The sequence below is a fragment of the Hippocampus bargibanti genome, linkage group LG17 (assembly GCF_051943395.1).
Source record: "Hippocampus bargibanti isolate YZ-2025 linkage group LG17, ASM5194339v1, whole genome shotgun sequence".
Taxonomy (NCBI): domain Eukaryota; kingdom Metazoa; phylum Chordata; class Actinopteri; order Syngnathiformes; family Syngnathidae; genus Hippocampus; species Hippocampus bargibanti.
Genome location: NC_142750.1, coordinates 14,396,741 through 14,413,014, shown reverse-complemented (window position 1 = coordinate 14,413,014; position 16,274 = coordinate 14,396,741). Strand labels below are relative to the sequence as shown.

The 16,274-nt window shown below is 43.5% G+C and overlaps 1 protein-coding gene across 2 annotated transcripts in view; it reads right to left on the bottom strand.

Annotated features, from left to right (window-relative positions):
- Nucleotides 1-16,274, bottom strand: part of LOC148885923 (myosin-10) — a 46,266-nt gene that overhangs the window by 16,232 nt on the left and 13,760 nt on the right. Inside the window, exons 4-11 of one of the 2 annotated variants that reach the window (XM_089019534.1) lie at nucleotides 11,441-11,468; nucleotides 8,889-8,991; nucleotides 8,631-8,660; nucleotides 3,596-3,688; nucleotides 3,274-3,337; nucleotides 2,926-3,024; nucleotides 560-703; nucleotides 351-446 (exon numbers count right to left, since the gene is read on the bottom strand). In XM_089019534.1, the coding sequence (XP_088875660.1) occupies nucleotides 351-446; nucleotides 560-703; nucleotides 2,926-3,024; nucleotides 3,274-3,337; nucleotides 3,596-3,688; nucleotides 8,631-8,660; nucleotides 8,889-8,991; nucleotides 11,441-11,468 (657 nt within the window). The remainder of the gene's footprint in view (nucleotides 1-350; nucleotides 447-559; nucleotides 704-2,925; nucleotides 3,025-3,273; nucleotides 3,338-3,595; nucleotides 3,689-8,630; nucleotides 8,661-8,888; nucleotides 8,992-11,440; nucleotides 11,469-16,274) is intronic. The other variant, XM_089019533.1, reaches the window with a different exon arrangement.

The window sequence follows — 16,274 nt, the reverse complement described above, 5'->3', positions numbered from 1 at the left end:
AAGGAAAAGAGAGATTGAGAATTTACTCTCCGTCAGTCTATTCATTGAATAATATGTGCCTGACTTGTGGAAAAATATTGGATTTGACACGGACACTCCAAAATGCGGCCTGGCGACCCTTGAAAGACCCATCGCAACGTCACACCGTTAAATACCAAGAAGACAAATGAACTTCTTGTTTTAAAACATGCTAAAATGTCCGGTTGTCTTCTTGGTATTTACTGGTGTGGAACGGAGCAAGAAGGCTTTGGAACATCTGTCGTGGTGAAAGCTGAGAGCGCATCGTCGTCTCATTTTTGAGTGTTGACAGTTGTTATATGCGAGTGCCTGGCTGCTGATTGAAAGCTCACCGGTGTTCTCGGGCATAGAGGCCTGATCGGTATTCCTCTCTTTCTTGAAGATGATGTTGCCGAATTGCAGCACCGCCGAGACGACCTTCAACATGCCTGACACGAATAAGACAAACATTCGTTGATCTTCGAGCGATGGAACATCAGCTAAATAGTGGTCTGTAAATGTGGAGAGAAGCCGAGCGGAGCACAACAATACGACGACTCACAGACAATCTCATCGTGCGAGAAGCTCATGATGTGCATGGCCTCCAGAGTCTCCTGGAAATTTTCTTTGTCTTGCTGGCCGGGGATGGGAAGGTTGCCGTTTGACAGGAATCGGTAGTTGTTGAAGCCTTCGAGGAGCAGCTCAGCTGTTATGGGAGAGAAAGATTACAAATAAATAACATCTTACAAACATTTGCATAGAGTCATGAGGAAACTATTATTGGGTGAAATGGATACATTTCATTCAAATGTCGTTTTTGACAAAAACGGCAACATTTGCCCAAAATTGACACTTTAACGCACAGGTGTTCAAGTCAAGGCCCGGGGGCCAAATCTGGCCCGCGACATCATTTTACTCAGCCCGTGAAAGCAAACCACACTTGTGAAATTCCACGATTCTTGCTAAAATCCAAACTGAAATTTCAAATTGTACCATGTAAACCACACTAAGTCATTATTTTTTACTTCAAATTTGAAAACTAGTTATTCATTAATTTGTTTGTGCGCTCTATATGTAATATGTGGAGGGTCTTAAATATTCTAATGGCTTCTCCAAATTTATGACGGCCCCCAAGAAGAAACACTAACGACAATGTGCCCTGCGGCAAAAAATGAGTTTGAAACCCATGCTTGGACAAATTTTAAATCATGGGGTGTTACAACCTGAATGCCACAAGAATTTTTTTGTGGGAATAAAACAGGACAGTATTATACTTCTTGAGGAGGGGAGTGTCAAAAAAAGTTTACTCAATCATTGCCAGACGATGTGCAAAAATGTGTCCACTCCAGTGCCAGGGTTTTTGTCATTGTCACTCGAATTCCAGGACCCACAGAATATTGAGTTTTAGGACGACATAAACATTCAATTCAGCGTAAGAACCCTTAGAGAGTCTCTTCTGTCATCAGAAAAAAGTTAATTCCTAAGTTATATGGGTCTGGAGTTATCTGAGCTTGAAATGGGGGCGGCTGTACAAAATTCAATACATTACATGTACAGTAAAGTCTCGTTATATCCATATTCTCGGGAGTCAGAAAAAATGTCGATATAACCGTACTATCGATATATCCGTACGCCGAATTGCATTAAAGGGGGGGGGGGGGGGGCAATACGTAAATGGGGGATCTTTGGTATGGCATGTAATTTTATCATTGGGTTCATGGATTGCGTATCTAGCATGCTTTTTGTACAGTAGTGAAGTGAAAAATAAACATATGCATAAAATAAAAACGTCTTTACACTTTTTTAATGACTATTTCCTTTAAAAAATGCAACCAATGCAAAATCCTCACGTTGTTCTACACACACGAAACCACGAACGCCAGCATGTACAAACATCTGAAAAACTGTGATTGTTGCAAGCGATAAAGATATCTGAATACAACAAAATTAATTACCTGTACGGAAAAACGAAAACTGCAACGTTTACATTAGTTACGTTGATGAAGTATTCTGCGGCACGTCGAACTCTTTCGCGATGGAGGATTTGCTCCTTGTTGGATTCTCCTCGATAGCCACTATTGCCTTGTACTTCGTTCCGAGATCACAATTCTTACGTTTCCCCATGGTTTAAATTGGTGTTGAACAACAGTACTGTATATAAGCTCTGCTACGCCTTTTTATTGTGCTCGCGTATGACAGTTCAAAACACGGAAGCTGGTAGAAAATGGTGTCTGCTACACTGCGCAAGGCACGGGAGCTAGTCATGTGACCAAGTCACGTGACCAACGGCGCGACCGATACAGATTTCGATAATGGTGGTACTGTATAGAGACCCGTAAGCAAATATCGATTCACCTCAAGTATCTTTTGTATCGATATAAACAAAGCAACATGGCCGGCGGGAGATGGAAAAAGAGCACCGTAGTAACCGGATTATCGTAATAACCACGAATCGTACTAAACGGAACTAATTATACATAAAAAGACTAGAAATGTGCACGGGAAATGAAAATAGTATCGTAATAAGCAGTATTATCAATATATATCCCTCTTCAATTGCTGCTGTGGACTGCAAATTTCCCCATTGCGGGACGAATAAAGGTATTCTGATTCTGATAACCGATATCAATATAACGAGACTTTACTGTATATTGACTTATATAGCGCTTTAACAACAGCTGAAGCTGTAACAAAGCGCTAACATGGACAAAAGGGAAATGCTGCCCCCTCGTGGAAGTGAAAAACATTGCCGGAGGTCTGACGACCACTTTATCGATACCCTCCCGTAAGAAAAATAAAAACCCGAATAAATTCGGGAATGGCAGTGAATGAGTTAAAAGTCATCTGTATTTCAAACCCGCATTCTAAAGTTGCCGGAACAGTCAACAAATTACTATGACTGCGATGCCAGCTACATAATAAACTCACTTTTGAGATGCTCTCCGGCTCCTGCCAACAAGCGGTAGAAAATGTGGAAAGTTCGTTCATCTTTGGCCTGTCTGATTGCACGCGACTTCTCCAGAAGGTCTGACAGTGGTCATTCAGGATTGACGGTGGGATGAGAACATTGCTGCGGCAACCATTAGATGGCAAATGGACAAGATTTGGCTCGCGACTCAAGAATGTACTTTGTGTCCAAACGCCTTGCCGGCAATCTTTTCAGTGATATAATCCCGCAACCAGACACTTTTGACGCCAGGCCACATGCATTACAGTCACACAAAGTGGATTCCAACCGGCATTCATCTTCAATCTCTCTTCCAGGAACAAGGATACAGGTTTCAATATTGGCCCCAACGATGTAGCCTGCGACATCAAAATTGATGCGGATGAACTTGCCCTGTCGGAAAGGAACATCAATCAGAGGATTAAAAGTCACAGTTGAGGAATATGCGCTGAAAATCACAAATGCGGTGGACAAAACATAATTGGACGCCGTTTCGGGAATAGAAATCAAGAAAATCTCAAAACTCCAACCGGTGAGTTTCCGACACGCGTGCATGTGGTCTGCGGCTATCACCAACGAGTGCATCATTTGCTCCCGCGCGCAAATTCAACCGTCAAAACAAAAATGGCTTCCGTGGACGAGTCAACTCACAAAACGGGAGGAGTTGTCATTTTTCACCGTCTTGGCGTTGCCAAACGATTCCAGGATGGGGTTAGCCTGGAGGAGCTGGCGTTCCAACTCTCCCTGCGGAGCAAGAAAACGAGGTCGGAGGTCACCTGGCTGGCCAACAACTGCAAGGCTTTCACCCAAACGCTGAAAATGATGTCCACCGCTGTCACATTTCACCAGAAAAAAATAACTCAACGGCATATTGCATTTATAATTCCTGTCAGGGCCTGCAAGGCCTTTTCCGCTGGCCTCAAAATACCTGAAGCACAGACTGTAATTATGTTTTGTCCATAAATTCTTATAAATAAGTCCAAATTGTCTCTCGGCTTCCTTTCATTGCTATTCCCCTATTGTGCTACTTCCAGATGAGTGTTTTTGTATTTAAGCATTTAACCAATCACATTTCAGCCATAATGTGTTACTAGGGTCCGAAATCTACCCGGATGCATTCACAATCAGTTCTGTGGGCCCTTTGGCATTAAATGCGGTGTCAATGACTCAGTAGCTTTAACTAATGTCTGTTGCTTTAACCAATCACATTTCGAGTTGGTCACGTCAGAGTTTATGCAAATTGATTGGCTAGCCACCAGTCAATCATAGTATCACTAGCCGCTAGCGACAAGAGCATACTGGCCAGAGCTGCATCAGAAAATACATTGTTGTATTCCATTTAAAACAGATTCTTTTCTTCCAGACAGTGTATTGTAGGTGTTCAAATAGCTGACATGTTTGGGCGTCTACTTCCGTCTTCGTCAGTGTCACGGATGTTGTTGTGACGCGCCTTTTTTTCAATTGGTGTTGCTATGAGGGCGTGACCTACCTGTCAGATCTGACAGGCAAGTCACGCCCCCCGCTGTCCGCTGGTCCCTCCAAGATACTGCTCCAGGTGGTCGAGAGCACGTCGGCTCCCTCATCCCTGTTGATGGTCCTTGGTTCTCGCTTCCGGATTTCAATGGCCTCCCTGATCCAGCGCTGATGTTTTCTTGTTTCTTCTTCGTTGCGGATGACTCTGTCAGATCTGACAGGCAAGTCACGCCCTCATAGCAACACCAGCTGAAAAAAGGCGCGTCACAACAACATCCGTGACACTCTGACCACGGCGGAAGTAGACGCCCAAACATGTCAGGCATTTGAACACCTACAAAACACTGTCTGGAAGAAAAGAATCTGTTTTAAATTAGATATCAAGTAGACAGGATGAACTTAATACAACTATTGTTGTATTCATTTATTTGCGGTTTGGTCGACACACAATAGCTGAAGGAGGAGAAGAAATGGATTTGCTTACAGAGTTACTCTTAAAGCCATTTTCAAGATGGACTTTTCAAAGAAAAATGGACATCTTTAAGAAAGGTTGGAAATGCTTCCCAATCCTGTTCAATCTTCTCTGCGGTGTGAAGGAGCGACTTCTGACCTCCTATCGTGCATGAATCCACGTGCTTATGGTAAAAACTAACAATTTAATGATAGTACAGTATTAATTTCTGGCCAACAGGGCCTTCTAGTAAATAAAACACACCACACTTTATTTACAGTCGCAGCTTGGATGGATGCAGACATAACACTACTGAAGGCCCAGGGGTGATACGCACAGCCCGCCACTGGTAGTTACATGAAACACATAAAAAACACAAACATGTTACCGTAATGCTCTCAAACATGATAAAAAAGCTCCTCCAATCGATGAAACAGACACTGCAAGCCACACATACAAGACCCTAGCTCAGGGGTGGGCAAACTTTTTGACTCGCGGGCCGCATTGGGTTCTAAAATTTGACAGAAGGGCCGGGCCAGGAGCATTTGGAGGGAGTGTTTGGGCCGGAAATACTCCGAACAAGTTATGTCCATAATTTATAAAATCACTTCAAATGACTTCGACTGAGCGTATTTTACAAAGATTCCACAGCATATAGCTATAGTTTACGTTTTAAGACTTGCGCTGAATATTCATGAAGTCTTGTTTTCGAGTTGATGACGATCCCCATGTGACGTCACGTTTGGACCGCCCCTGACCGAGAAAGCGACACACAATGCATTTTGGGTACTTTGTTTGGTCTGAAAACTTCGTGTTGATGGCGAAATTAGAAGGAAAACACATAAATTACGCCATGGTGAATCGTTGTGTGTTGCACCAAGACAACGATTTGATATTCGCTGGCACAAATTCCCAGCTGACAAATCAGCCCATTTCCAACGGAGCTTGAGCGCAATCTTCTGCATTTTCTGGGTGCTACATTGCTGTCATTGACGGCTCAAATTGATATGGGAGGATTCCTTGAATCAATTGCAAACATGTCTGCTTTCCTCTTCAGAACTATTTGAATCATATTCATAACTGGATGAGTAACAAGAAAACATCTTCTCCGAATCTGAAGCCATTGTTTTGATTCTCGAGCAAGGCAAGACGTCATGGCGTGACGTCACGAACAGGGGGGTGGGACCTTCTGAAACTGACCATTTCCGGATTCATTTTGAAGTCATTTTTATTGGTGTTTTTCATTTAACTAAAAATATCAGCCTGCCTGATTTGGGTATTTTAGATGCTATGAACGTTTTTCTGATGTCAGTGGGAAACAAAAACAAAAAATGGTGCCGGTTGTCCTTTAAATGTAGTGTGTACAAACCTCATAGCACAGTAAAAACACTACAACCCAATTTATTAACTGTCTTTCAAATGTGAAAAATATCCCTGATCAGTTAATAAATTTGTCTCAAGGAATATGCAAGATATGGCATTTACAGACTATTTCGCAGATACTTGGAGGAGGAAATGGAAATAGATTAAAATAACATATGCACTGTGATTTATCAAGATTGCGTCTGTTTTTAAGTTTCCATCGAAGGGGCAAAGAAATCAACATTTATCGAAAAATGGAATCACTTTCAACATTCAAAACATATTATTCCACAACGAAATATTCAAGCTCAATTATACCTACTTGTGTTAAATTCCGCCAAATCATAGATGGTTTGTCCTGACCGCGCGCTCAACAAACTCCTCACTGACGCCCTCGCCGTCACGCGCAAACAATACACGTGTACCGTCGCCGAGCACACAAACATAGACTACCTGCAGTTGAAATTTGCATACTCGGCTCGGCAGCCATTCAGAAGCCTGCTTCTTTCTTCCGGACTTTCGCAAGCGTTACAAAGTCGTGCAATTGCATGTCATTTTCCAAAATAGATGCACAGAACCTCAGCCCAGAAGAAAGATTCAAAAGAAGCTAACAACATATGTGACGCTACAAAACGTAAATTTACATTAAACCGTGACTGTAAAGTGTACGTGAGACTTATGAAAGGGGCTTAATGGCTCGTAGGAATCAATGCAAGCGTTGCATTGTGCACCACGATGACAATCGACTACTGTAGCAAAATTTACAGCCATGCGCATTTGATGTAAATTAAGCAAGGTAGCATTTGAAGTTGGTGCATTCTTGATTTAAAAAAAAACTTTATACTTTGTGACAATGTTTCTTATTGGGATTGGTCTCATTTTGCTTCAAGTTGGGAAAAATGGGGCAGGCAACTTTTCAGTTATCTGCCCTGTTGTTCGCTAGCTTTTTGTCATGAGTTTTAGTCACTGTTTGTACTATAATTTGGGCAAGATCGGCGGGCCGGATTGAAAAGCCTAACGGGCCGTATGTGGCCCGCGGGCCGTAGTTTGCCCATGCCTGCCCTAGCTCCAAGACGCCCTTTGAGTTTATGTATGTGTACACCCAAATCAGCAGTGACGGGCAACAACTCAGTGTCCTTCAAAGCGGACAATGACGTAAAGTCACTCAAAAAATCAGTACATGTACAACTAGGGAATGAAGAGACATTCCCAAGTGATTTGGCGCTTTTCTCCACGACCTCGTAGTTTCTTCCCCCTCAATCGGCGTGTCCGCATTCCTCTGGCTTTTGCTCAGCGGCAGCCATAATGTGCTGCAGAAGGAGAGCAGCATGACGGAGGTCAGACCCATGGCACCCGGAGCACGGGGTTGTTTACAAATGACTAGCTCACGGCATCACGTTCTCTTTGTTTGTTGGCCTCGAAAGCGGCAGACAAGGGACCTTGATACTGTTTTATATTAAGAACAGACAGATGCAGATAGTATTTTCTGTTGGGTGGGTGGGGGGATATTAATGAGCAAACAGTTATTTCCAGACAGCATTAAAAGCAGTATGGCATGCAGGGAGATTTCAGTTTGTGGATTCCAGTTTTTGGTTTGTCGTCCATGCAGCAGTTACGATGGTCAACTTGCAAATGAAGTTTCCATTTGGTATTCTGTGCTGCAAACATGCCAAGGGTGTCAAACTCACTTTTTTTGCCGCAGGCCACATTGTATTTATGGTTTCCTCTCGAGGTCTGTTTTGAATTTGGGGAAGCCATTAGAATGTTTCATCCCCTTCACATATTATATTCAGAGCGCAGAACAAATTGATGAATGACTAGTTTTCAATTTGAAGTAAAAAATAATGACTTATTGTGGTTTACGTGGGACAATTTGAAATTTTGGCTCAGACTTTAGCCAGCATCTTGGAAGCTGACATGCTTGATTTGCTTTCACGGGTCGAATAAAATGACGCGGTGGGCCAGATCTGGCCCTCGGGCCTTGACTTTGACCCCTGTGATGTACGCGATAATTCAAATGGTTAGTCAAGATATGTGCATCCTTTCGACCTCCACCCCATCATTGCGAGTGGTGGCTTGAAATGCTACAGATGTCAAATCCACAGAAATGCCAACGTCACATGTCCGATCGGACAAGTGAGATGTTTTTCAGCACATTTGACATGTGTTTCTACTAAAACTCGATTCTGGCCTTTAATTTTATCCGTCTGTCGATTTCTCGCGCTTCAAATAATGCTGAGGGGAAGCGAAGCCAGCACAAACAAATACCTCATGAAGAAGGAAGCTTCCATTAATCATGCAGTCGTTTTGGAAGCGGCAGGCGTCTTTAGACGAGGGCATGCAAACACACACACATGCACATGCACAAACGCGTATCGATGGAGCGGGAGATGCACTTGCCTGGAGCTTGAATGCTTTGGGAGATTCTGGCTGTTTGTTATGGATAAACAAATGCAAGCGTTATGTCAGACACAAGCGGCCACCCTCATAAACACAGAACAAGCGACACACAAAGCTATCAAGTTAGCTATTGATTAGCGCGGCACTTTGGTGTAATCATGGAGTCAGCATGACGATTCAATTTGGAGGTTAAATTGAGAACATGGATGACGGGGGAAGAAATCTTGGCAAACGCTCAAGTCAAAAAGGGGATCTTACTGGAATGTTGTGGTCTTTGCGCCCTTTGTGCGAGGAGGCAACGTGGGCCAGGTACTGGATTACTTTCTTGGTGTTCTCCGTCTTCCCAGCCCCCGATTCACCTCTGGAAAAATGAAAAAGGGAGGTTGAAATTGTGGAAAGGCGTCCATTTTGAATACAGTGATACCTCAGTTTACGAACGCTTTAGCTCACAAACGTTACATTTGCAAGCATACAGTCTTGGCTAATGAACTAGTTTTCGGCAGACAAACCAAACCACACGGTCGAACAGCGCCACGGTGCCTGGCGGATTAGTTGTCTTTGAGTGCAGACGTTATAGAGTGGAGTACTTTTTCTATTATGGGACCAAAAAAGACCCCACCACAGGCTAGTGTTAAGCCAAACAAAAGAAAATTACGGTTGAACAGAAGGAGATCATCGAAAAACACTAATGAGGTGTGCATTTGTGTGACTTAGCTGTCCCAGTACCATTACGTTAAGTCGACCATTGCTACCATCCATTGACAACTACCATCACAAAGGTAAATAAAATGACTTAAAATAAAATGACTTATACAGTACAATTTATTTCTTTAATTACAATACAATAGCACATTTATTATACATAAAATAATGTATATTTTGTGTAGTTTTAAGGGTTATTTAGTAGAAAATTATGTTTTATGGGGACCTGGGAACAGATTATTCTCATTTTAATGGTTTCTTATGGGAAGTAAATGTTTGGAAGATGAACTTTTCGCCTTACACACACTTTCTGGGAACCAGTTAAGTTTGTAAGCTGAGGTATCACTGTATACACAAAATATGCAAACTGAACCTTGAAAAGATCAAGGAAATATGAAGAAAGAAAAAGAACTTCTGCAGGCATGTGTTGTTGTTTTCAATACCCCCCCCCCCCCCAACTCGCCTCCCATCTGCCGAAATGGTTTTCATGGCCCAGCGTGAGGTTTTGTGGAGCTGTCTCCAAAGTTTCCAGGCGAGTTTCTAATGATAGCTGTGGAGAGAGAGGACCATCCCAACGTCCCAGAGAGCAAAATCCACGGCCAGGACAGAAGGAGGTGCAGCAGTTCGACGTGCCGCAACATAGCGGTGGCTTTAGTCAAGCAGGTCATTAGCTTCTCTTCATTGGGATGCAAAGTTGGCGAGCGAGCAAAAGCTGGATGCAAACAGGGCAATGTAGGTCAACGGATCCCATTCGGGTGTCGCAACCCGGGTCGGGTTGTGTCATGTTTCAAAAACGCAGCAAATAGAAATAAGGGCGCATGTGGCGCTTTTTTTCCTCCAACGTCGTGTTTTTTGATTTTGCATTAGACAAGCATCTGGGCTGTAAATCAAACCCTTCGGTGAATGGGGGGCAGAAATTTGGATTTACTGCCGTCTGGGATATTTGACAAGTCTTCCTTTCGATTCCCGTATACGAGTGTGATGATTAATTTATTTGCTGTCTAACCAAGAGCAGAATTGAAGAAATGAATTTTATCTATATAGCAATATAGGAAATGTCGATATCTGTGGTGGGCAACTTTGCATCCTTCCATTTATCCCACGTCAGTTTGGGCGAGAGGTGGTGCAGTAAACCCTGAAGAAATTGCAGCGAAAAGTGTTGCCAACTCGGGAAAGCGTTTGCAGCAAAATGAGAAACGGCCGAACGCTCATTGTGTAAAATGCCAAAGTTAAATTGTAACATTCTTCAAACAGTACAGATCAACCCCCCCCCTCCTCAAACACCACAAATTTTGTTGTTTTCATGACCCTTCCCCACAACAGTCATTTCTACATCGCAAAATGTAGGCCAGATTTTCAGCAGGATTGTGTGACACATCCAATCCAGTTACGAAGGAAGTCTCTTTTTTTCAGCATGAGAGACAGCTTTGCTGTCAAAAGCAGCAGTCCTCCAACATTTTTTAAGCCCTTGCATCCACTCTGGGCCATTGTAGCAGCTTAAATGGCTGCGAGACATACAGTGATGCCTCATCTTACGAGCTTAATTGATTCCCAGAAAGTGTGTGTAAGTTTGTCTGCCAAACATTTATTTGCCATAAGAAACCATTAAAAATGTGAATAATAGTTTCCAGGTCCCCATTAAACATATTTTTCTACTAAATAAGCCTTAAAACTAAACAAATTAGACCTTATTTTATGTATAATAAATGTACTATTGTAATTAAAGAAATAAACTGTACTATATAATAAAGTTGTTTTTTTTTTACCTTTGTGATAGTCGTTGATGGCTTGATGGAATGGACGGGGAGGAGGGAGGGAGGGAGGGACTTACTGTTTGGAAGGAAAGTCACCTTCCATAAGGACTGTCCCCTGCTAGCTGCTTTTCATTCATCCAAACCAGTTTTTCAACCTTTTCTGTTTTTCCAACTTACTGTTATTGTGGTTTACATGGGTCAATTTGAAATTTTGGTTCAGATTTAGCAATGCATCATGGCACTTAACATGCTTGATTTGCATTCGCGGGCCAAATAACATGATGTGGCGGGCCATATTTAGCCCCCGGACCATTACTTTGACACCTGTGTTATAAGGAGAGTCAGAATACTCACGTGCAAAGGATTGACTGGTCCTCACGATCTGTTGGGTTGAGAAAAAAAGGGTCATCATCTCTCTCTATTTTCTTTTGCACATTCAAAAAACATTTGGAAATCCAAATGTCAAATCCAAGAGACAAATGAGAGACAGTTATCATAAAACTTCTCGGGGTGGTCTTGCAACATAACTATCATCTCCGTGACACACGGAGCAGCGAGTCAAAACCTTTGGCTTTTTCACTCGTCACTTTCCCCAACTGGATTAATTTTACTCACTGAGATGTGCGGTCAGGAAAGCTTCCTGCCTAAACCGCGTGGCGACATCTAAATCTGTTGCCGTACTTTGAACGAGTCGCGCTTGAATGTCTGAGCAACAAGCAGCACACATTGTAACCGGACTCTTAGCGCCGACATGTTTGGTTCATTGACGGGATGTTGAAGTTTCCAACAAAGTCTCGAGGACTCGTCATTGCAGCACCGGATCGAATACAGCCCGTGTCTGTTTAAATGAGTCCCTTCGCCATATCCATAACCACAGCCCACACTCGAGTGCCCACCAAAGCCACTTGCCGCTTTCTTCAGCCCCAAGCAGCCCACTCCCGCCTCCCGAACCCCCAAAACTCAACAGATCGTTCAGATCAGCCATCATGTGTGTGGCGCTGCAGCCTGTCTCTGCTGCCGTGCTCCACCAAAAGCTATATGGCATCAACAAAGTCCATGGTTACATGTGAAGCAGTTGATGTTCTTTGAGTGGGGAAATTGACCCCTGGCATATAATCGGCACCAAAATGCACCCAGTCTCCTATTTGATTCCAAAATAAACTTGTAATGCGACCGAGGTTTGCTACGTAGCACTTAAAACGTTCATTCTTGTGCGCCGCTGACTGGCTTCCTGGGCAGGCTGATGTCAGAGTCGAAATTCTGAACTAGCTGACCTCATTTTTGGATTGTCCGATAAGAGACAAACTTTGGTTCACGAAATAGAATTTGAAAAACGCCATCCATCACAAAATGTCTGAAACGATTTGGGATATTCCAAAACGGCACCTATCTAAATAAATGAGACACATTTCTTGGAGTCTAGTTTCACGTCGTCGGTGTTTGGATATTCTAATCCCTACAATGTCTACCTGGTCCAACTTGACCCAGTTGGCAGCTCTTGGTTAGGTCCTATTTTTTGCAATTTACGAGCTTTTTTAGCACACCAATGACTTTAGCTACCTAGTGAGCTAGGTAGCTGTTTGCTATCTAGCTCGCTACCTAGCAAGCTAGATAGCTGTTTGCTAGATAGCTGTTTGCTATCTAGCTCGCTACCTAGCAAGCTAGATAGCTGTTTACTAGATAGCTGTTTGCTATCTAGCTCGCTACCTAGCAAGCTAGATAGCTGTTTACTATCTAGCTACCTACCTATTGCTATCTTTTATCTGTCTATCTGGCTATATATTAGCTCTCTATCTGGCTAGCTATTAGCTAGCTTTCTAATTATTTGAGTTACTTCCGGGTTGAGTGAACTCTGGCGCGTGTGGCTGCCGCTGCTCACCCACAGAAAAACTTATCCTGTGACTGTAAAGTGACCTTGAGAGTTTTGAAAGGCGCTTATAAATGTAATGTATTATTATTATTATTTTCCCAGGATGTTATGCAGGCAAACTACGACTCAATAAAACGTTTTCTTTCCTTCTAGAAGCTCATAACTTCCTCACTAAATCTCTCTCGTTCCTTCTCTGTCTGCGCCTCTCGTTTCCCCACTCTACGCCACTTCTCCCTCAACACGTCTGCACGTATGAAGTGAAGCCAGATGATGAAAACCTCAATGAGCACCCAAAACAAATAATACACTGCCGCCTTTACTCTAATCCCTCTCCGCAAGATTTTGAGTCATTGAAGATTTCTGTCATGTCAGAAGGGAGAATGAATATTCCAACACCAAACTAGATACTCAACACTCTATGGCCCCGTTAAAGTGATCACGAAAGGAGTCACGGAAGCACTTGGGCTTCACAACGTGTCTTGGATGCCAGGGTTCCTTTAGCTGCTAATAATTAATTCCCAAAAGGGATTAGGCAACCTTCATTATTCACATTCCGGAGAGCTCCCAGTCTCCCTCCACCTCAATCAAAGTCCAAATGATTTCCATTCGTGCCTAAAGAAATCAAAGTGCATCTGCAGCACCATGGCTGGGACACAAATATATAAATAGTAACAACAAACTTGTGGACATTGTACGGCTGGAAACAAGACTGCCCCCTCCGAGCCCCTTTTGTTGTCCTTGCCAACAAGATGGGTGTAAAACATTTCTTCCACACTGCTGCTCAAGCTCACAATTTGCTTGATAAAAGAAGTCGTAAAACGCACTTGAATGCTGTGCCGGTCTATCGCCGTGGTAACCACTTTGCCCACATTAGAAATCCTGAGGGCCACAACTCCACGTTTCAGATGAGATTCGGTGACTTTTAGCCACAGCTGCACACCCGACGGCACTCCAGTCGCCCTTGTTAAATCCAAAACAAGACCAAAGTATCATTTGGGCTCTTCGACATAAATGTAATACTTTGCGCCTTGACGCCAATTCCTTTTGATGATTTTGCGCAAACACAACAAAAGAGATGACGACACATCAAATTGAGGTTAAGAGTGACTTGATAAATCACACCACAGGCGAGATCATTTTGAAAAAGGCATTATCGAATCAATAATGTGTTCTTCCGTCACGGTTTGTTAGGACGGAAAGAAAAAAAATCATTGGCACCGCCCTACCCACTCTCGAGGATTTGCACACAGCAAGAACCAAGACAAGGGGACGGAAAATCCCACTGCACCCTGCCCACAACCTTGTCCAGCTCGTCCCCTCGGGCAGGCGCTACCGATCCATGCAGACCAAATCCAGCAGATATTTGAACAGCTTCTTCCCCCGTCGCCATTAACTCTCTAAACAGTCATCCAAATCCTCTTTGCAATTTTGCACAACCCTGTGGACCAGCATTGCGTTATAATCATTGTAGCTCTCACTCTTGAACTTGAACCACTGTTACTGACCTATAAAATCTCCAGCACCAGACATTTTGAGGCACATCTGCACGACACGAGGGACATCAGCATAATTGCACACTTGTTAGACTACAAATACGGCGACTCATCATTTAAAAATGGTTCACCGATCGATTTTCTGCACCAGCTGTACAACCGTTATCAAATTTGATTCTACCACTTTAGCTCTGCTTGATACCTTGCACATTGTCTCACAGTTGTTCCTGCGAGGTACCAGTTACATGACGGAATTAGATTAGATTAGCCTTTATGAGTGTCCTCCATACTTATTTGTCATGTCTTTTTGATGACTAGATTGGATTGGATTTGCCCTTATTAGTCTTGCAGTGGAGACATTTCACAGCAGCAAAGTGACGAAAGGAATGAAGGTGGATGATGATGATATTAGTGCAGCAGGTTCTACCAAAGACAAACTCTTTGTGTGTTCTACACGTGCGGCCATGACAGATGATTCTGATTCTGATCAATTCCAAAGGCGAAAGAAGGGAAAAATGCGGCATGACTGCAGGAACAGTGTCCCAGTGACATGCTCCAAATTGGTTTTCGAAGAATTTGAGGCAAAACTGCGCGGGTTTCAGTCCCGGCCGGCTGTGGCTTTTGCTAACCGCGCGCAAATAAATGACTTAGCGTGAGTCATTTCAACGGCGTCGGACCAGCTGCGCCACGGACGAGCCATTTGTGCGGACCGATCTATGCGTGCGGGTGTGCTGGAATTCAACAGGCGCTGTCTATCAGCAACCCCGGAGCCCCCCACCCCCAGGGGGTGCAGAGCGGGCGGCCTTTTCGACAAAGTTGAGGGGAAATGAGCAGCAGGTGTGCGGGAAACAAAACGTCCACCTATTAGTCCGCTTTGATGGCTTTCAGCTAGCGATGCTGTTTCCTCAACCACCTCATTTGGTTTGTTTTCTGTGCCAATCAGACAAAAACGCTGACGCATAACAACGACATCATTGCACTTGATGAACAAAAGGGAAGACATGAGCGTGACATTTCTAACACGGGAGGAATGTGGCACGCTTTCAAGAGGTGACGGATCAGACACCAAACGACTCCTGAGGTGGGGATGGTCCGAACGAGGTGGGGGGGGGTCATTGGCTGCCATACTTGCCGATGAAACCCTATGGTTGTTTCCGCGTTGGGACTTGTGACAGCAGCTGCCAGCCGAGACCACAGACCGAAATAGTTTGTCATCAGGAGTTGGTGAACAAACGTCCACCCCCTCACAAAAACGTAGCACAGTGAGTTAGGGACCCCCGCTTTGTGCCGGGTGGGGAGATTTCTACGCACCCACAATGACAAGGAGGAACATGAGTAAGCCATTGGCAGCTTATCCAATTATACGCTGCTCTGAAAAAAAAAATCAATACAAAATAACAAACTGGTATCTTCTCAAATGTATTCGGGAATTGAAAAATGTGAGATGGAGCGTCATTCACAAATTTGTTCGGTTTTGATTTTTCTTGCGGCGGTGCCAATAAAGCGCTGGTCACACCTCTAGCAATGTTTTTCCCTTCCACGAGGGGGCAGCATTTGCCTTTTTTTTCCATATTAGCGTTTGGTTACAGCTTCAGCTGTTGTTTAAGCGCGATATAAATCAACATGTATGTATTGTATTTTGTTCAGCCGTCCCCATTTCAAGCTCAGATAACTCTAGACCCATTTAACTTATGAATGAACTTTTTTCGTTTAATGAAAGAAGAGAGTTGAAGGTTTCTAATGCTGTAGTGAATGTTTATGTCATCCTAAAACTCAATATTCTGTGGGCCTTGCGATTTGAATGAAAATGACAAAAACCCTGGCA